General features: G+C 58.0%; 1 protein-coding gene across 1 annotated transcript in view; it reads left to right on the top strand.

The window, feature by feature from the left end:
• The first annotated feature begins 2,527 nt into the window (after positions 1–2,527).
• The window catches only part of MGAT5B (alpha-1,6-mannosylglycoprotein 6-beta-N-acetylglucosaminyltransferase B), a 68,305-nt gene continuing 50,514 nt past the window's right edge, over positions 2,528–20,318 (top strand). Inside the window, exons 1-3 of the mRNA XM_044378739.3 lie at positions 2,528–2,897; positions 6,564–6,676; positions 15,502–15,649. Of these exons, the coding sequence (XP_044234674.1) occupies positions 2,830–2,897; positions 6,564–6,676; positions 15,502–15,649 (329 nt within the window). The 5' untranslated portion in view covers positions 2,528–2,829. The remainder of the gene's footprint in view (positions 2,898–6,563; positions 6,677–15,501; positions 15,650–20,318) is intronic.

Below are 20,318 nucleotides of genomic sequence, written 5' to 3'. Positions count from 1 at the left end.
TCCCACCTGAGGGGGAGGGAAATGGGTCTCTGTCTGTTCCTCGAGGGCTGCTTCCGGGGCGTTAGTTCCCTGGCACTTCTGTCTTGCTCTTGCATGTTCGAGCATATGCCCACAGCCAGCAACAAAGCCTCAGGCAGTGTTGCATGTGTCGTAGGTGTCTGCCCTTTAGCCCGCAGAGCTGGATGCCCAAGGAAAGGGTGGGGCACCGACAGTGTCCACCGCAGGGAGACAGTAACAGGAAAAATAGCAACTGCTGCCATGCGAGGGCTCATAGGCGCCAGGCAGCGGGCTGCTTACACACCCCATCCGGTGCCTTTTCATGTCCCCCTGGGAGTCAGGCTCTTAAGAGCCCAATTGATGGCCAAGGAAACTGAGGCACAAAGACAGTGTACTTGCGGTGGCACGACTAGGGATTCACAAACTTCCTCCTAATGTCTACAACAGACAGCAAGCAGGACCACTTACGCTGATCTTTACCATAGATGAGAGGCCGACAAGAGGGGAACAGTCTGAAAGGAGGCAGCTGGGTGGTCTGGCTCAGAGAATATCTTACTGTCTGCCCCATGCCTCCCTGCCTGGCCGCAGCCCGCTGTCAAATGTCAGCAGGCACCTTCCCCTGCCTACCTCACAGCCCACGTGCTAGAGGGCAAGGCCCAGAGGGCATGGAGAAGACCCACTCCCACCTTCTGAGCCAAACCATGAGAGGCACATGGCTGTGCCTCTTCTCCCTTTTGGCCTAAAGTGCCAAAAGCACGAACACCCTGTCCCCCACTCCCCCCTGCCCCGAGGTTATACAGAGACACACAATTGGAAGGGCCATTTCATTTCCGAGGGTAGATATGACTTTCCCCTTGACATCCAGGGTTTAAATTAGTGCCTGGGTGTGTGGCAGGTGTGGGCCCGGCAGAGACCCCTGCCCTCAGATAGCTCCTGGGCCAGCCTGCCACGATGCCCATTTCCCGCCACCATTCGTCATTCCTCTACACGGAGGCATGGTCAGCATGTCCTTGTTCGATGCAAATTTGTTACCTAGCTGGAGTAACACATTAATCCACCAACACCAATCCCTCATCGGTTTTCACATTAGCAGAGAGCAAGGCGAGATAATGGAACACGGGACAGGTGAATTTTGATGAAGAAGGAGCGGGAAGATCAGGAGCATGAGTCATCGCTGGTGAGAAATGGCTCAGAAGTGGGGCGAGGAGGTGGGCTAGCAGAGGGGATGGGGGTGAGGGCCCCAGCTGGATGGGGCCAGGGCCAGGTGGATGAAAACAAAGGTTTTCTCCTCCAAAGCCAGGCTGCAGAATCACTGCTGGGAATGGAAAGACCCTCAGGGTCATCCACGTCCTTTTACACGTGGCCTGAGGCCTTGGGCTCTTCTTAGCAAAATGCTTCCATGTCTGTGCTTGGTTAAGCTCTGGTCTGGCAAGTGCTGTTTCTGCCTGAGTGCTTTCTCAAATGCGGGCCTGGCTGTGGTAGCTGCCCTGCTTGGTGCGCCCTGAGAAGCCGCTGACCCCCCTCTGCAGTGGCAGGCACCTCTCCAAAGTCAGGAAGTGGAGGAGGTTGGGGTAGAGGGCATGCAAATGCTTTGTAGAGTTGGAAGAGCCTTAGCTAACTTCAGGTCACTCTCATTCCATAGAGGAGAACCCGAGGCTCTGTAGTCTCCCTGACTTGTAGGCGTCTGCCACTGGTGAATGGAGGATCTGAGACTAGAACCTGGGTCCACACAGCGCGCCCTGGCTTCTGGGCTCAGTGGAAGAGCCCGAACAGTGCAAGAGGCGGAGTTGGAACTCAGCTCAGTAAGTATAGGGGAGCCACGGCAGTTTCTTCCAGAGAGGGCCAGAGGAAGCTGGTGTGAAGGGACGGGGCAGAAGCCCACGGGGTGGGGGGGTGAGAGTGAGGCAGCGACCGGAGGAAGGCGGAGGGTCTTCGCCCAGAGCTGAACTTTTCTGTGCTCCGCAGGGGCCAAAGCGGCCCTCGGCCCTTGGGACTGGTGGCACGCGGGTTCCCCCCCGAAAGCGGGGCTGGGGACGTTACACAGCTGGAGGGAAGCACAGGGACCCCCGCCCCACGGTACACGGGCCGGGAGAGCGCGCTACCGGGCCGCAGCCACGGGGTGGCGCCGGCGCGCCGAGGAAGCGCGGCGGCCGCTTCTGGGCCGCCCCAGCAGCGGCTCGGCCGCCTCCTCCGAGGAAACAATGCGGCGCCTCCCGGCGTAGCGCGGCGCGGGGCCGGACGCCGGACACCCGACACCCGAGCGCGGGCAGCCGAGCGAGCGGGCGGCATAGTGGGCGCGGGGCGCCCTCGCCGAGAGCCATGGGCGCGGCGCGGTGCCGGGCCGGGGAGCGGCGCGACCCGGAGGCGCGAGGGGCCGGGGCGCGGGCCCGGGGCCGCCTCTAGCCGGCACCGAGGGCGCGGGCCCGGGGATGAGGGCGCCCGCGGCGGGGAGCCCGTCTGCGCGCCGCGGCGCCGTCCCGCCCAGCGAGCGAGCCCGAGCAGGCAGACGCGCGGCCGGCGGTCGGGGGGCGCGCCGCCTCCCGGCCCCAAAAATGTGAAGCGGGGAGGGCGGAGACGCAGAGACGGCCCGGCTGGGCGCCCTCGCCGCCCTCCGGCAGCCGCGCCGCTCCCCTTCCCCGCCCGCCGAGGCCGTGTCGACCCCGCGGGCCGTGACCAGAGCAGCGAAGCCGCCGAGACCCCGCGCCCCACCCCCGCCTCGCTCGGACCCGACTTCGGCCCGCAGCGGGTTCGCGGCCCGGACGCGGCGGGAGCAGGGGCCGGGACGGTGCGTCCGGCCTCGCCCGCGGCTCCTCGCCCAGACAAGTTTGAACAATGATCACAGTCAACCCCGATGGAAAGATAATGGTCAGAAGATGCCTGGTCACCCTGAGACCCTTTCGGTAAAGTTCTCTTCCGGTTGGTGCGGGGAGGTCTTTTTCTCCGAGGGGGCGCGGGGTAGGGGTGGGAGAGGTCGTTCCCCGGGAGGGTACCTGTCCCAGTGGCAGAGGGGACGGTTCGGGCTTCAGCCCTTGTGGTGGCCGTGGGGCTGTGAAAGGGATGGAGCCGAGGTTCGGGTTCGGGTGGGGAGGGGTGGGCGATCTGAGACGTGTCTCGAGTTGCTCTAGGTTGGAGAGGACTCGGGATGTGAGGGTGGAAATGGGGGCAGAAAGCGCTCAGGTTGTGGTGCTGGGCCTCGGCCCAGGGCGCCCTTTTCCTGCCCCTTCCCTCTTTGCAGACGGCCCCCCGCCCCCGGCGGCGAAGTTAGTGCGCTGTGCAGGGCGGCACCCCCGCCCGGCGCGCGCGTTGAGCCCTGGCTTGAGCCCTCCACCCGTGCCGCCCCTCTGCCCCCGCCTTCTGCTCGCACTCCCCTTCTCGCCGCGGGGTGCAGGCCTGGCTCCAACGGGAAGGTGCCCGAGATTGGAGCAAGGACCGCTCCCAGCCCTTCTGCTGGGAATTCAACCCTGGATCGCTGGCCCTGCAGAGTTGGTAGCAGGGGCGGCGCTGTGGAGCGCCAGGGCAGCGGGAGCCGGGACCTCCCGAACCTGGAGGCGGGGTGGAGGCAAAGACCGATCTCCCCCACCCCAAACTCGGAGGCCAAGGCTAGGCAGGGCTGGGGCCACGCGGGGCTGGCTGCTCCCTGTTGAACCCATCCTAGCCCTCCCCCCCCCGCCCCCCAGGCAGCTCCCTCTTTTCCCTGGAGCCCGCCTGCTGCCGGGGTTGGGGAGAAGATGCTAAGCGATGGGTGCGTAGCGGGGTGGGAGAACCACCTTGCCCAGGGGGCTGGGTGGCAGAGGGTGCTGAGGGAGGGGTGGGGGTTGCACTCTGGTTGGGGCCACAGGTGGGGTGTGGGTGCGTTCCAGTCCGCTGGGGCAGGAAGTGGGCTGGCAGAGGCACTGGGGTTTGGGCTGCGGAAGGGGCAGGTTTTGAGGCCCCGCCCCTGCCAGGCCCCCGCTGGTCTCCTTCTCAGCCCCAGCACCTCCTGGGTGGGCTGGGCCTGGTGTGTGGAGCTGAGGAGACAGCTTTCACAATGGCCAGGGTCATGATGGACCGCTCCGGTCTGGAGGGTGCGGGCGGAGAGGATTGTAGAGCTGGCGGTGCCGAGGGTAGGGCCTTGGACAGGAGACAGGGAGGTGGCTGGAGCTGTCATGGGAAGTGGGGCGGTAAGCGGACTTCTCTGGAAAGGGCCTTACTTCTCCAGGGAAATCCTCGAATCCCAGGCTGACGCTGACCATTTAGAGGGTCTTCTTCCCAAGTCTGCCATGCCATGTCGACCCCGCCCTCCAAGTCATGGGAGGGCCAGCCAACTGGGGTGTCCAGCTTTGGCTGGATATTTTTTGGTGCAACTGGAGGCGGCGGCGGGAGCCAGCACCACGGACAGCACCCACTCCCCAGAGCTGCTTCCCTCTGGGGTCCTGGCTCTTTTAGGCTTTTATCTGAAGGCAGGATTCAGAGGGGGGATTACATAGGTTCCCCTTCTCTCAAGTTGTGTATCTTTACCTAGGGTCTCCCTAGGCTGCCCAGAGACCCACAGCCACCAGTGGAGTCTTTGTGTCCCCTTCAGATGGAGGGGGACCGGCCTCCCACCATGTCACCTCTACTTGTTAGTTTTTAAGAACAGATTGGGGCCCTGTTCCCTCTGTTTTCCCTCTGGCAGGACCCTTATTCTGTAGTTGCTCCTAGAACGTTGCTTGAATAGATACATGGGTGGACGAAACCATTTTAATTTGGATCTACTGTCAGTGGCCCTTGGATCGAGGTCGGGCAGAGAGAGATGCCGATGAGGTGTGTTGGGGACTTCAGATTCCGGGCTAAAAGTGTAGACCCCTTTCTCATAGCAGGTGTTTGGACCGTGCAGCCCAGGTCCCTAGCTCTAAATATAGTCCCATAGCTATGGAGAGGGTTTGGAGTGTGAGGGACAATAAACTTGAGGAATCCGTCCTTGTCCTCAGGCTGGGAGGACGAATAGCTGATTCCCTCAGGATCTTCCTCGGTGTGCCACCACCGACCTCCTCCACCGTTTTTCTGGCTGCTGTCCTGAGAGCAGCCTGGCTTCATCTTGGGATCCCAGGGCCCTGTCCCCAAGAGTGGTGGACTTCAGTGAGGGGGTCCTCAGAGGTGAGGGAGCAGTGTCTCTTGTGCTGTCTCGCCTGTCCTCCCTGTCATCTCCCGGGGGAAGCCCTCAATGCTTTCTCTGCTTTGGGGGTTCTGCACACTTTCTAGTTTAATCTCTAACAGCTTCATTTAAATATGGGGTGGGAATTTTGTTGTGCTTTTATTTTCTCCTGCAATTGTGTGTTTTCTTTAATGGGCCAAGTTTAATTAAATACTGCTTTGCCGGCTTCAGAAATGAAGATTAAAGTGCATAAAGTGGATCTTGCATGGAGATACAAATGAATGTAAGGTCGAGGGTGGCGGGTGGAGGTGAGAGGGTTGGAGGCCTCTCGCATGATCTGTGGGGGCTCCTGTGGTGCGCCTGGCTCCATATCAGATGGGCTTTCTCACCCTGACCAGGATGGGGGGCTGCCCTTTCAGCCCTGACAGCTTTGCAAGTCCTCTGATACATTCAAGGTCCCAGAACAGCGTCCACCTCTGGCCTCCCCAGAGCGGTGCTGGTTAGCTCAGTTCTCCTGTTTGGGACCCAGCACCTGGTATGGAAGCAGCAGGAGCCGGGGATTCCCTGGTGTCCCCCTGGGGCTACCCCCGTGCCCAGCACCTGGGACATAATCAACTGTGTGTTGAAGGAATGAGCAAGAGTCCTGTTTTGGCCGCTCTCCTGATCCATGCCCCGGATGACACCACACACACAGGTGTCCACTCACTCTGACCAGTCCAGTGCAGACAACTACTATGTGCCTGCATGGTAAAGATGTGGGTTAGGGAGAATCTGGGCCCTGCCCTTGTAGATCTTACCCTCTGGTAGGGATGGGGGCGCACCCACCACCCCCCTCGAACATGATAAAGAGGTGTTCAAGCCAGCTCATAACTGATCGCTGTCACGCAGGCAAGACCTGTGTGCACAGTGCTGAACCAGACCCAGGTGACTGATGGGATCCAGGAGGGTTTCGTCCGGACCAATTACTTGTCCTCTGGCTGGCATCAGCACCTGCTGTTTCCATCTATACCACTGGTTCTCAAACTTCAGCATGTATCAGGACTGCCTGGAGAGCTTGTTAAAACACGTTGCTTGTACCACCCCCAGAGTGTCTGATTCAGTAAGCCTAGGATTGGAGCCCAAGATTTTGCATTTCCAACAGTTCCAAGGTGATGCCAGTGCTGCTGGTCTGGGGATCACACCTTGAGGACCCCTGTTAATGAGCCAGGCTCTGTCCGAAGGCTGGAGCTTGCCCGAGCTATGCCTGTCTCATTGTCCCTTGGGGTTTTGTGTGAGACTCATGGCCAGCTCCTTGTAGTCGAGCTCTCTTCATTCTGAGCTCAGCCCTGGATGTTTGTTCCCCCATCCATCCACTCCATCCTCACTCCCTCACCCACTCATTGGTACAGAGCCCTTTCTGGATGGGGGTGCATGCCACTGACCTGTCTCTGACCTGCCCTGTTGCTCTCTGCAGGCTCTTTGTCCTGGGTATCGGCTTCTTCTCCCTCTGCTTCCTGATGACGTCTCTGGGAAGCCAGTTCTCTGCCCGGCGCCCGGGGGACTCCCCCTTCACCATCCGCACAGAAGGTATCTCGGCGGGGAGAGGGGAGGCAGAAACAGATGCAGGCATTTGTGGGTTGAGGAGAAGAAGGCCTTTGAACCTAGCATCTCAAGGGACTCTCTGGGGCTCTGTCCCAAGGATCCAGGTCACCTCATCTATGGACGTGGGAATGGAGAGGGGCCTTGGCTTAGGCTGTGTGACCCTGCGTGCTGCTTTGGCTTTGGTTCTGGCTGTGATCGTCGGGCTTCTTCTGGCCCAGACTCTCCGTCCAGGGAAGGGCCTCTGAGGCAGGGCTTCCCAGGCATCAGAAGAGGCTGCTTGAGTTGAGTGTGGAGAGGAGTGTTCCTGAATATGACACTTGTCCCTTTGAGACACAGTACTCTGTGCTTTTGACCCAGGCTGTGGCCACAGCCGAGGGGGTGGGAGAAGAGGGAGAGGGCAGGCCTGGCCATGGGCTCACGTGTCTTATCTCTGAGCTCTTGGGACACAGTCCAGACCTCTGTGGCTCCTTGCCCACGTGACACTTGTGAGGTGGTGGAATGGGCTTTCAGAGCACGGGCTTTGGGGACCAGATGGACCTGGTTTGTACCCTGGTTCATCATCTACCAGCTGTGTGCCATTGGCCAAGTCACTTAACTCACCTACAGAGAAGGATTGAATGAGCTCACAGCATGGGGGTGTGATGGGGTCCAGGCCTGGGAGACCTCCTGAAGATGGGCCCTCCTCCCTTCTCTTTCTACTCAGTGAAGAACAGCAAACAGTACAGAGTCCTGCTTAGCGGGTCATGGGGGCTCTTCCTGTCACAGTGGGAACGAGGGACACAGGATGGTGGGACAGCTGGGGCAAATAGGGTTTCTAGAACTCTTCAGTGGGCTGGCTTGGTAGGTCCTCCCCTGCTACTCTGGGGGCGTCTCTGGTTGAAGTCCGCTTTCTCAAGCCCCCAGGTCCCAGCTGTGTGGCTCCCCTGTTTCCAGTGGCAAATACACCCTCAAGGAGCGTGGGCTGTCATCTTGGGTGGGTGCTCTGAGGGGCTCTTGTCATGCCATCTGCCGTCTCATCATTAGAATCATTGCTTTGGCTTAACGTGTACGTCTTTAAACTTGCAAAGATCCTGGCAGGAATTTCACATTTGTTCGTCATTCAAGCCTGAGTGTAACTTAACATACCCCACCTCTGACTCGTAGAGGCGCGTCAGTCTCTCTGAGCTTCAGTTTTCCCCTCTGATAAATGGGGACGGTACCTCTGTGCCCGGGATTGTCACGAGTCGTGTTAAGATAACACGTATGAAGGGGCTTGAGCAGCACCTGGCAAATAGTACAGGCTCCATCCATATTTATTGGATGTGTTCAGTCCGAGATGGGGACACTGCAGAAAAGGTTGTTGAGGGAAAAGGGCTGAGGAGATGCTGGGATTTCTGGATAGGAGATGGGTGTGAATCGAGGCTAGGAGAGGGGGTGGGGCAGTTGTGAAGGCGCACTTGAGGGGCAGCTTGGGGAGGGGTACTGGGCGTCAAGGGTGGGCGGGTGGATGATGGGGGACGTGGAGTGTGAGGAGATGGGGTGTAGGGAGCGAGACTCAAGCCACTTATGGAGGGGGGGCGTGTCTGCCTGGGTGGCTGCTACGGGGGGCTCGAGGAAGCCGGACCTCCAGAAAGGTCAGGGATCCAAGGGATGGGAATTGGGGGCTGGGGGAGGAGGGGTGTCTGGCTGGGCTCTGGTTCTTGTGCTCCTCTCCCTGTGGGGGATGGGGCCAGTGGCCCAGAGTACAAGGGGCTTGTGGGAGCCCTGCCAAGCCGTGCACGTGCAGTTTTGCCTGGTAGTGGAGGTAGGAGTCCAGCTCCAACCAGATCTGTGTCTTAAGGGTGGGCAGAGGGGAGAGGCCTTGCCCAAGGTCACGCAGTTAGATGAGAGGCATGCGTGTGTGCATGCGTGTGTGTGCGTGTGTGCACGTGTGCCCGTGTGCCGTGTACGTGTACAGCGTAATATCCACAAACCGAACGCATCAAGAAGCAGAACCTGCCCTGGACCGAGAAACAGCACGTGATCCACCCCCAGAGGTGCCCTCATGGCTCCTCCCACTCGTTACTTCCCCAGGATGTGAGGACCGTGACTTCTCACAGAGCTCTGCCTGTTTGTCAGGCTTTCTGAGAATGGTATCACGTAGTGGCTTTTCTTTTGTGTGTGCCCTTTCCCCTCGCAGTGTTACGTCTGTGAGTCATGCATGTCGTGCTGTGTGGTTGTGGACATTTGTCTTCACTGCTGTTGTGTGAATTCCATTGTGAGATGCGTCATGTGATGTTTATCCACTGGACGGGTGGTGGACATTTGGTTGTTTCCGGTTTGGGGCTGTGTGGCTCGTGCTGCTGGGAGCGTTCTGGTACCTGTCTTCTGGTGGACACACGCAGGCCTTTCTGTTGCGTACGCAGGAGAGTGAAGTTCCGGGTCTCCTGTCTGTCGTGACATCTGTTCTCAGAGTGGGTTCAGCCAACTCAAAGCCTTCTCGCATTTCCGGGTCCCTAGGCTGGAAGCTAAGCGCCTAGAATGTGGAACTAAAGGGGGCCAGGGGGAGACGGACGGGGAGGGAGGCCTCAGACTTCCGGAGAACTGACCCTGTCTCAGTCCAAATCCCAATTCTCTTCGCCCCCCACCCCCCCAGTTTTTTTCATGCCGTTGGATTAAGTCGATTTTTTTTGGAGAGACCCAAAGCAGGGACTTGGAAGAGCCCCACGTTTACATTGTGGGTTTAAAATCCTGATCCTGCAAAACACGCCTCCTCCAGAGACACCCCCACACTGTGCCTGGAGCAGCCCTGCAGGAAACTGGGGAGGTGCCAGCATTTCTGCCTAGGAGGCACCTGAGCGAGGGACTAGTGCTGGAAGGGGGGCAGGTGGAAGGGGCCTGGGGAGGGAGACTGGAGGTCACAGATGGGGGTTGGATTGTTGCATTGCATTAGTTCGCCATATCTGTGCTGCCCCAGGGCAGAATCGACAGAAGGAAACTCAGGAAGGCCCTGCCATCTAGGAAAACAAAACAAAAAAATGCTTGCATTGGTCAGCAAAACCATCTGAGCACAAATGGGAGAAACAGTCTGTCGTGTCCTGGCCTGTCAAGCTTGTGAGGGAAGTGGGTCCCCCCAGGACGAGGCTGGGGAGGGCTGGGGAGAAGAAGGGTGTTCTCTAAAGGGAGGAGGACCTACCATAGCCTCTGTGGACTGTAGTCTCCCAGAGGAGACTCCGGATTCCCCTCGAGGCCAGTTTATATTTGGTGATAAAGTTCTCTAGTTTGGGGATAAAAATGTGACAGACATCTTCTATATTCCACACACTTGTCTTAAGATTCCGGAGGGGGAAGGAGGCTGACAGGAAGCATGGCTCAGAGAAGTCTAACCTAATTCCCTCTTGCTGCAGGTCGGCCTGACTTGGGCCTTGGGGGAGGGTTTTCTCTCCCAGAGAGGGAGGGCTTTTTGCATGCCCCCTCACCAGACCCCAGTCCCTCCTCCCTGCCTCCAGGCTCCACTTCCCCTCTCTTGTCCTAAGGAGGAACTTGTTTCCTTCTTAGGGACAGGGAGTGGGATGTGAAGTTGTGTCTGAGGCCTCTCTCCTGATGTTGCTGCAGATTCCCCGAACTTGCGTGCTCGGCTGTTCCCGGATCTCTGTCTTGTCTGGAAGAAGCAGAGGTCAGAGGCTGTCTCTGGGGAGAGGCCTGCAGGCGGGAGGGCCTTGGTTCAGCTGCACGTGGCTGCCCTGACGTTACCCTGTGGCCTGGCCTTGCCAGACCTTCCTGCCCGCAGCTGGGATTCAAACCTGGGGAATATCAGAAAAAGATTTCCTTGCTCTGTGGCTGTCTCTGGCCTTGGACCCTGGTGCTAGGGAGCTCTTCCCCTCAGAGGCTGGTGATGGATGGGTAGGTCAGGGCCCAGGGCCTGTCCGTGTCTCCTCTGCTGCCCAGAGCCCCAGTGGCCTCAGCTGGCTTCTGTGGTGGCTGTGTGCAGAGGGACAGATGTGCTCAGTTCTCCAGCTGTGCAAACACTAAGTCACAGCCCCTGCCTCAAGGGCCAGGGAGGTCTCTCTTACCTGGCGAGGTGGGGGCTCCTTCAATTTCTGGGAACCAACAAGAAAGGGTTGGGGTGGGGACAAGAAAGGAGGACAAGGGCAGGGGACAAGGGAGGATTGGAGAGACAGACAGACAAGCAGGTCTGTGTCTGGAGGGGAGGGGCCTGGGTGGGCAATGAAGCCCCTCTGTCTGTAGGGGGGGTGAGGAGTGGGGTGGGGGTGGGGAGCCATTTGTATCTCTCGGTGCTCCGGCTTTCCTTATTTATATGGAAATATGGAGGGAATGCTTGTGAGTCCTGAGATGTGTTGCTGGGGCTTCACATTAAATACATTTCAATTTAGCCGACACCAGGCGCGGTGAGGTGACTCAGGGCAAGCCACGGTGAGCTTGCTCCGCTGACAGTCGGGGGCGGGTGGTGGCCTCGGGGAGCACGTCCTGCGGGAAGCTCCTCGGGAGGAGGGGGCAGCTTCCAGCCTGTGCCATCTGCAACCTGCAGGGGCCGCCCTGAACCCCGGGGAACCGGGGAGGGTCTCATGGTCTTGGTCCCATCTGATGGAGGTGTCCTTACAAACCCATCCGAGGGGGCAGTGCGTTCTCTTTCTGTTGACATTTTTAAAGAATTGGCTTAACCCCTCCTATGAGGGGCGATCCAGAGCCCACGTAGCTCCAAGGACTCTCGGGGGGGGGGGGTTTGTGTGTCCCTCTCGCTCTCAGCTCCTGCTTCTATGAACTATCCTGCTCAGTGTCTCCCCTCCTGCGTCCTCTGTGTCCCCAGCATTGACCTAGTGGGAAGGGCACCCTTTCCCCCAATTCCTGGCACAGAGTGGATATGATAGCGTGGGGGCCGGGACCACTGCTCAGCACAGCAAGCAGATGCCAGTTCCCTCTTGCATCCCTGCAGCTGGAGACCCTCCCACCCCCACCCTGCATGGCCACTCTGGCTGCCCTGCCAGTCCGGGCCTCTGAACCCCTGTGCCTTGTTCTCTCTCCTCTTCTTCCAGGCTGAACCAGGAATCTCCAGTCTCCCTACTTGAATATGCAGAGTCATTTAGCTTTCTGTTTGTCTCACTGCTCTGGGCATCTAGACTCCAGATTCTGCTCCGGCCCACCCAGGGTTTAGTAAAACAAAACTGAGCTCCCTCCCTAAGGGGATTCTGCCAGCTTTTATAGAAGCAGTTCTCTCCTCTCATGGTACCCTAATCTCTAGAGAGGCAATTAGGGCAAGAGGCAAAACAGGAGTCCCAGCCCAAAGAACCTCAGGGTTCAGTAAGTCCAGCGCCCTCATTTTATAGGAGGAGGAACTGAGGCCCAGAGATAGAAAGTGGCATGTCCATCCATCCCAACCCATGTGGCTCATGACAGAGCTGGTGGAGTGCCGACTTTGTCACTCCCACTCCAGCCTGTCCCAGGCCACAGTCCTGCCCCAGCTCTGCTTGGCTTCTGGGGTCCTGCAGCTCTTGGCCCGATGGGGCCGTTATTGGCCCCCGCAGCTGTTTTGCAGCCTGTGCTGCGGGGCTGGGAGCATGTGTGGGGCGGGGGGAGGCTGTGTCAGTGAGGTTCCAGGGAGGGGCTCAGGCAGTGAAGGGGAGTGAAGGAAGCTGGAGATGAGCTCAGACATAGGGGCAGCGGTGTGGCAGGGCAGGGTGCCAGGCCTGAGACATTCCAGGGGGCATAGCATTGCTGCAACAGCAGCGATGTGGGCTCAGCATCGCCGGGGTGATGCATCTGCAGGAGCAAGCTGCTGCCCAGACTCTGTGGTCCAACTGGGCCTGGGTGCTCTGGCTCTGACTTAGGGTGTCTCCAGCTGTGGTCTCACTCTCCTTTTCTCATGCCGTGTCTTTGGGGAAGGGACCACCCCAGCCTGAGCTGTGAGCATTGGCTCATCAGGGCTGCCCAGGGAGGCCGAGCAGGCTGTGCACTGCACAACTCCAGGAGGGTTACCAAGCAGAGGCCAGGTCAGATCATCTGATGTTCCCCTACTTTTCTAGCTGAGATGATGGGAACCCCCCCCCCCCCCCCCGCCACACGTTGTTTTACTCTGTGCTCCAAGCACTAGTTGAAAGGCAGGTATTACGTTTGGATGGATAATGGGCTTGGGTGGGGGTCTCAGGGTTGAGAATGATTTGAAAGACTAACCATCACCCCCAACTCTGTGGAGTTGAAAGAGAGAGGGAGCTATTTATATCTTCTTGGATTGATTGACTAACTGGTTGAGTACTGAGCAAGTGGGGTGAGGCAGAGCAGTGGGAGAAACTTACTTCACTTAACACAATGATGAAATTTCCCAATCCTGACTGGTTTGTTAAAAATCGACCCTGTTTTCTGAGCAGGGAAAGTGGGAAGACTGCTAGTTATTTCAGCTACTGATGTGGGGATGGGGTAGAGACAGTGTTTCCGTCCTTCCTCTAGTTGTGCATTTTTCACCAACACCTGGCCCCACCCCTTCTCATTCTTGGGCAACTGAGTGCGTGTGTGTGTGTGTGTGTGTGTGTATGTTGGAGCCAGGGATCCTAGCTTTTGTAAGGAAACAGCAGCCCGCCCCCCACTGCTCCGGATTCTGTGGCATGTAAGTGGGCTCCTGGTGGCCTCCCTTCTGACCTCAGGTGGACTCAGTTGGCAGGGGAACCCAGCCAGGAGGTGACTTAGTCAATGAGAGAAAGTGGTGGTAGCCACTGGACCGGGCTGGACCCAGAGCCAGGCGTATAGGGGACAAGCAAAGCGGAAATGTCACAAGCAGCCTTGGTGACGTGAACCCTGTATTTGCCCCCCCCCCCCCTTCAGCTCAGTCCTAAGCTTGGAGCAGGGGAGACCAGCCCCTCGGGCCTCCTCTCTTCTCCCCACCTCTGCCCCTGGGTCCCTGTGGCTTGCCATGCTCTCTTCTGCCCCTTCCTGGCACTGTGACAATGGACGGCAGACAGGACCTGGTATTGTTGACTTGAGTTAGGGACCCAGAGTCTGATAGCGTTGCCATGACTGTCCCTTGGCCACAGAGCCTCATGGGGGGTGGGGGTTGGTGGCAGAGGCAGGCGAGAGCCTCTCTGAGCTCACTGGGCCCCAGCCCCTTCTTTGCAGAGAAGTGTATGGGGCTGGTGCCCCAGCCCTTGGCCCCCGTGATTCCTGTGGGCATGGGCCAACTTGTGGCTGCTGGGGATGGTGGTTCTTTACCGAGGGCTTCTTGTAGCCACTGCAGCTGGCTGGCCACCCCGCAGCAGGTGGGAAGTAGCAGGAGCCGGCTGTTTCTGTGAGCTACCCTGAAGCAGTGACGGCAGGAGACCATGTGTGTGGCCCAGCTCCCTCGCCCCCAGGGGGAGAACTCCGGGGCAGACTTGGCACCAGCTGGTCTCCCCAGTTTGGTGACTTGCCCTCTCTGGGCTGCCTCCCCCTCCTTGTGTCACCTCCTCACTCCCTCACAGGGTTTTCCTCCCAAATACATGACTTGCCCTCAAACCCTTGTCTTGGGGTTTGCTTCTGGGGAACCCAACCTAAGACCCTCCTCCCCCCCCGCCCCGAAGCCATTGGAAGCATTCAGGTCTCCATGACATGGCTTATTTGCTGTGAGAGGTTCAGAGCCAGCCCTGGGGGGTTGCAGGGAGCCAAGTTGGGGATTGCAGGGCCTGGACCTGAGTATCTGTGGACCATTTGGAGGGGCTGTTAAAATCTTCACATGAGGGTCCCTGGGTGGCTCAGTCAGTGAAGCGTCTGCCTTTAGCTCAGATCATGATCCCAGGGCCCTGAGATCAAGCCCCACGTGCGTCGGCCTCCCTGCTCAGTGGGGAGTCTGCTTCTCCCTCTGTCCCTCCCCCCTGCTCGTGCTCACTCTCTCTCTCTCTCTCTCTCTGTCTCACAAAAATTAATAAATAAAATCTTTAAAAAAAAACTTCACATGATTTGATTGAAAAGAAAGACAGGGACCACTCTCCCACCCTGGCGTGCGTGGTGCCAATGGTCAGGAATGACTAGAAAGGAAATCATGGAGAATCTCGCTGCTTTATGCGATCTTGGTTGAAGCCCCTTATTTTCATTTGATTTTATTCTTCACAAGGTCTCCCTTGCCCCTCAGCCCAGGAACCGATCTTTGGGAACCCAGAGGCCAGCTCAGAGTCTGGACAAATTCACGATGGTTTTCTATGCTGGTGGGTCCGGGAGAGTGGAGTGAGGAAGGAGTCTGGTGGGGCCCAGAGGCTGGCAGGAGAGCAGCAGGGCCCGGAGAACAGCCCCTTGAACATGGATTCACAGCCTCTCCTGTGCATGCACACCACGCGGGTGGCGAGAGAGTGCAGGGTCCTGGGCCCCGGGCCCTAGAGATGTGAATCGGCAGATAGAGACTAGGGCCTGAGAATCTGCATTTTAACAGCCTGGCCAGGAGATTCAGGTGCGGAGTGGATGCTTGACTGCACTTTTGGAAGCCCTGATCCAGAAGTCCTGTCTGGACCTAGGCGCTGGGGGGCCCTGGGGTTCCTGCCCGCTCCCCTGCCCTGGCCCTTCCCTGTCTTCTCACAGACTTGAGATTAGGTCTAAGACTTCATTTTGCAGGGACAAAACAGAGGTCCAGAGACGTTAAGATGATCTTAGTGTCACCCAGCTGGTAGGGAGCACGGTTGGCCCAGGGATCTGTAACCCAACACAACAAATGGGGGATTTCCTGTCTTGCAGGGGTGAGGGGTGGGGTGGGCTCACCCTCCTGACCCCTCCTTTGCCTGGGAAAGTGGGAGTGGGGCTGGATTCGGAGAGCCAGCAGGCGGCTTCAGGTGGCCCGCAGGCTGCGGCTGAGCCTGACTGTGCCCGCGCTCTGTCCGCAGTGCTGGGAGGGCCGGAGTCCCGCGGCGTCCTGCGCAAGATGAGCGACCTGCTGGAGCTGATGGTGAAGCGCATGGACACGCTGGCCAGACTGGAGAACGGCAGTGAGCTGCACCGGGCTGCTGGCGACGGGCACTTCGCTGTGGACAGGTCAGGGGTACACGGAGGGGGAGGGGCACCTGGGGTGGGGAGGGGGGACCAGGTGGGTGGTGCACCTGGGTGCAGCCTCAAAATGCACTCTCAGAGTTGGAGGGGCACTATCGGTCAGCCCCCTTTTTTCTAACCCGGCGAAAACGTTGAAGAGCACAGAAGGCACGCAGTTAATACAACCCAGAGCGCATTTCCACCGCCATATTTCACGGCTGTCAACATTTTGTCATGTTGGTGGCCTGACGTCCTTTCTCCCTTTTAAAATACAAAATCACAGACAAAAGCTGGAGGGCCCTTTACCTGCTTCCCCCTGGAGACAAGTGCCTTCTGAGTTAGGTGTCCGTTCTTCCAGTCCACAGTAACCGTTGGCGTACGCGTCTTTTATACGCACACACCATCAACCCGCGGTGGGGGGTGTTCACGGGCTGCACACGAGTGGCCTCCCACAGTGCGTTTCCTGCACCTGCGTTGTTCACTCGACTCGACAGTTTCGAGCCCTGTCCACGTCGACAGTCACGTGTGGGTGTGCGTGTGGTTGCGATGGCCCAGCAGTTGTCCGTCCTCTGCAGATGGGCCTGGGCCATTTTTGCCGGAAAGAATTTCTTGGTATTCGTTCTAAATGTTCCCATACTGAGTCTAGGAGGCCCAAAGATCTCCAAGCGTTGGTGCCATGGTCCCACGTGCCTTAGCAGTGGCCCCCGGAGCCCTTGGTGTGAAGCCAGTGATCTGGAACCCCGGAGAAGGAGGACGGGTGAAGTCAGGGCCATCCCGATGGGGAGTCTTGGCTGTTGCTTTCCGCCCACCCACCCCAGGGAGACGAGCTCCACCGGAGCTCTTTTCAACGTCGGGGTGCTTTCTGAGGTGGGTTTGCTCCATGTGTCCTGACCGCGAAAAAGGAAGTTTAAAACCCACACTTTACACGATTTAGGAAAAGCTATACCTTGGCCGGTGTGACTTGTTAGAAGTGTTCTACTGCTGAAAATTATAGTTGAAATCCACACCTCTACACAGTTTGTAGGAAAGCTGTAGCTTCGGCCAATATGGAAAAGCCAAGGCTCCAGGCCTTCCCTGTCTGGAGTTTGACGGAGTCAAGGTTAAAGTGTTGGCGGCCAGTCCTGGTCATGGTGGGACCCTGGCTGGCATGGGGAAGGGGGTGTGTGTGACAGACCCCTCCTTTGGACCGGCGGGGGGGTCCTTTGCCCCGTAGCCTGCCTAGGCTGGGCTGCTGGCCATGGCAGCCACCTGACACTGGCCCTGCTGATCGGATATCCTAGAGGCCCAGTCCGGTCGCCGGATGTCAACGTGACTACCTTCATATTAGTGGCATCTACCAAAAGCTCACCGAAGGCCTGGCGTCATCCTTACTGCGTTTCCTCCGTGGTGTCATCGGTCCCACCCCCGCTTTATGGGCGCTTCCATCTCCGCCACATCGAGGAGGGAACTGAGGCCCAGAGAATTCAGGAACTCACCCGAAGTTGCCCAGCTGCTGAGGGGCTGGGCCCGGTTCTGGGCCGAGGCCGGCAACTCCAGAGCCATGTTTCTAACCGCCGCGCTCGTGGTAGCCATCCACTAAACTCGCAGCTGTGGGCGGGTTAGTTTTGGTTCCTTTGCAAGACTTTGCAGATCAATTAATTCACAGCTCAGGGGGGATACCCTTCATTAGCTCTTTGCCTTGATTTTCTTGGTTTGGAAAATGTAGGCCCTGACATGGCGTCGTGGGGCCTGGATTACACGCGACGATAGTGTCAGGAACCTCTCCCCGTGCTTGGCTCCTGAGAGGGCTGCGTGGCCGTGTGCCAGATAGCTGCTCTCTCACCATCCCAGGATGAGTACCTGACAGAGCAAACTAAACCCATCCATCCATGAAATAGGTCTTGGACCTACTAAGTGCCAGGCACGGCCACTTGTGTTGGGGGCCCAGTGATGAGCCTTCTCCTCACTCCTGTGGAGAAGATGGGCAGTAACCGAGAAACAGAAATGAGTGAGACAAGGTCAGATACTGATGCCTGTTCTGAAGGGTTAGGGGCGGGTGCCAAGGAAGGGACTAGTCGCACAGGGCAGTCTGGGAAACCCTTTCTGAGCTGGTGATATTTAAACTAGATTCTAAATAATGGAAAGGAGACAGCCACACGAGGAGCTGGGAGTAGAGAATTTGAAGTAGAGTGTGCAACAAGTGCAAAGGCCCTGGGGTAGGAGTAAGCTTGGCATGTTAGAGGAAAAGACCAACGTGAAAGCCAACATGGCAGAGTGGGGTGAGGGACAGGTGGCGTAGGGCTTTGTCAGCTGTGGCAAGTACTTGGGACACTATTCTGAGAGGTTTGGGAGTTTGCCAGAGGGCTTACAATCAGGGAATGATAGGATTTGGCTTCTTTTTTTAAAAGATAGTTCCAACTGCTGTGTGAAGAAGGGAAGCAGGGGAGCTGGTGGTAGAAATGGGGAGAGGGAGGTAAAAGGATTGGGCTCCCCTGAAGTTCCCTCTGGGACACGAGATCATTTTCTCCTCTGTGTGCAGAGTCCGTCTTTCTCTCTGCTGTCTGTGTCCCTCTAATCCAGCCCCTCCTCACCCTCATGGCATCCTTTGCCCTCTCCCACCTGCCCCAGCTGTGCTGCCACCTCCCTGGGCTGCTGACCCAGCCTCAGTCCACAGGGCTGCTCACCAGGGTGAGGGCGAGGACCAGCCCACTCTCCATTCACGAACCATCCTGCTGTGGGCGGCAGAGCTGAGGGTCAGGTGGCCCGCATTTTTGGGCGGGGAGAGCTACTGTCAGCTTGTTCAACCACCGCTGCTCTGGTTTCTTCCAGTCCTGGCCTCTCCCTCCCTCCCTCTCCTGCCCTGCCCTTCATCTCCTTCGGAGGGGAGTCCGCACCACCTCCTAGCTCCATCCCGGGAAATTGCAGCAATCCATCAAGAGCAGCAGAGCCCATCAAACCCCATAGGCAAAGCCATAAATTTCAGGGACATTGTTGCTTCTGGTTTCAGGGACAGAAATGGTGGGTGTGTCCAGGGCACGTGGGGGGACTGCTTGCTCATTCCTCGCCTGTGTGCAAACGCTCCAGCCCCTGCCCCACCTTAACCCCCTGGATTGACCTACCTGGGCTAGGCAGGTGGGAGTCCTGCAGTGCGTGCTGCTGTGTTTCCAGCAAACTCTGTTCACCCGCACTTGGATTCCTCACTTTGAAATGATCCGTGGCCTAAACAACCCCCACTGTCCTCCTCCTGCCCTGCTGGAAGCTTCTGGACTGTTGCCTCCTACCGGTGGTTGCTATGTACTCAGGGAGAGCAAATTTGCCTTTTTAGCCTAGGAGAACCTAATTAGGGGTTATTTGCAGATTTGCTGCAAATGGCATCATATTATGTATCCTAAAGCCAAACAGTAATGATCTCTGGATTTCCCATAAGGCTTTTCTGTAGCAGCAAAGATGAGTTAACATTTCAGGCTGTTTTCATTCGAGTCAAATATGAGTCCATATCTGCTGGACACTTCTGTGTGTGGAGTCCGGGCCAGGGTTTCTGGAGCCCTGTTCTCAGAGGGACCCTGCTGGGGAGGGGCAGCCGGCCCCTGGCTGTGTGCTCAGTGAGAGAGTTGTGACAGCAGGGCTGTGTTGGAGTATCCATGCTCTCAGCAGTGAGGGACGGACTCGGGTCTGAATCCTGGCTGCTAACTGGCTGGGTGGCCAGCGGCATGTGATGTGACTTCTCTGAACCCCACTGTCCTCATCTGTCAGTGAGAGAGAACACTGAGGAGAGGGGGGACCCTGCCTCCCCCTCCAGCCCCCCGCCCCAGCCCTGTGGTTTCTCTCCCTTCCCCGCTGGGGGAGCAGAGAGAGAAGGGGCGAGCTGACCATGTTTGGGAGGGCCTAGGACCCCCAGGGAGGAGAGGGAGTTTGGGGTGAGCCTGCTGGAAGGGGGGGGCATTTCAACAAAGTAGAATGAGCCAGGTGTTCCAGACAGAGGCAATGAGCAAAACCATCTGTAAAGCTCAGATGTGGGAGGAGGGGCTGGAGGGCCTGGTGAGTGAGGGAGAGCGAACCCCAAACTTGAGGGCTGTGAAGACTGTCTTCAGACTCTAGACTCCCCGGTTTGTGTCTTCAGTCTCAAATATCCACATGCCCACCTACCTGGGTGTCCTGGGAACAATTCAGATGCAGTGTCTTCTGGACACACCTAAGCCTCACTTCTCCCCAGCCCTCCCTCCCCAGGCCATGCCAGTCCCATCATTTCCGTTGCCCAGACCCCCGACTTCAGAGTCAGCCTTGACCCTTCTGTCTCTCATTTGTCCCCACCTTCAGAATGTGCCCAGAATCCCACCTCTCCCCACTGCCCACCATCCCTGCCCTTCTCTCACTGATTCCCAACTCAGCAGCCAGAAAGATTACTTTAAAATACCAATTTGATCAGAAACCTCTCCTGTTCCCCACCTCCCCCATAGCTCCCTATCACCCAGTGGCCTGTGACCCCCATGTGCCCAGCCTGGTTGTCTGTCTGGCTCCTCCCCTGCTCTCTTCCCACTTGCTCCCTGGGCTTTAGCCCACCAGCCTCCTCATTGTTCCTGTAGCACAGTGGTCTCCCTCTGGCCACGGGGCCTTTGCACAGGCTGTGCCCTCTGCCTGGAATGCTCTTTCCTCAGATCTGGCCAGGTGAAAGAATTAGTTTTCTTCCTCTCATGGT

This window comes from Ursus arctos, unplaced genomic scaffold (assembly GCF_023065955.2).
Source record: "Ursus arctos isolate Adak ecotype North America unplaced genomic scaffold, UrsArc2.0 scaffold_24, whole genome shotgun sequence".
Taxonomy (NCBI): domain Eukaryota; kingdom Metazoa; phylum Chordata; class Mammalia; order Carnivora; family Ursidae; genus Ursus; species Ursus arctos.
This window is presented reverse-complemented; position numbering and strand designations above follow the sequence as displayed.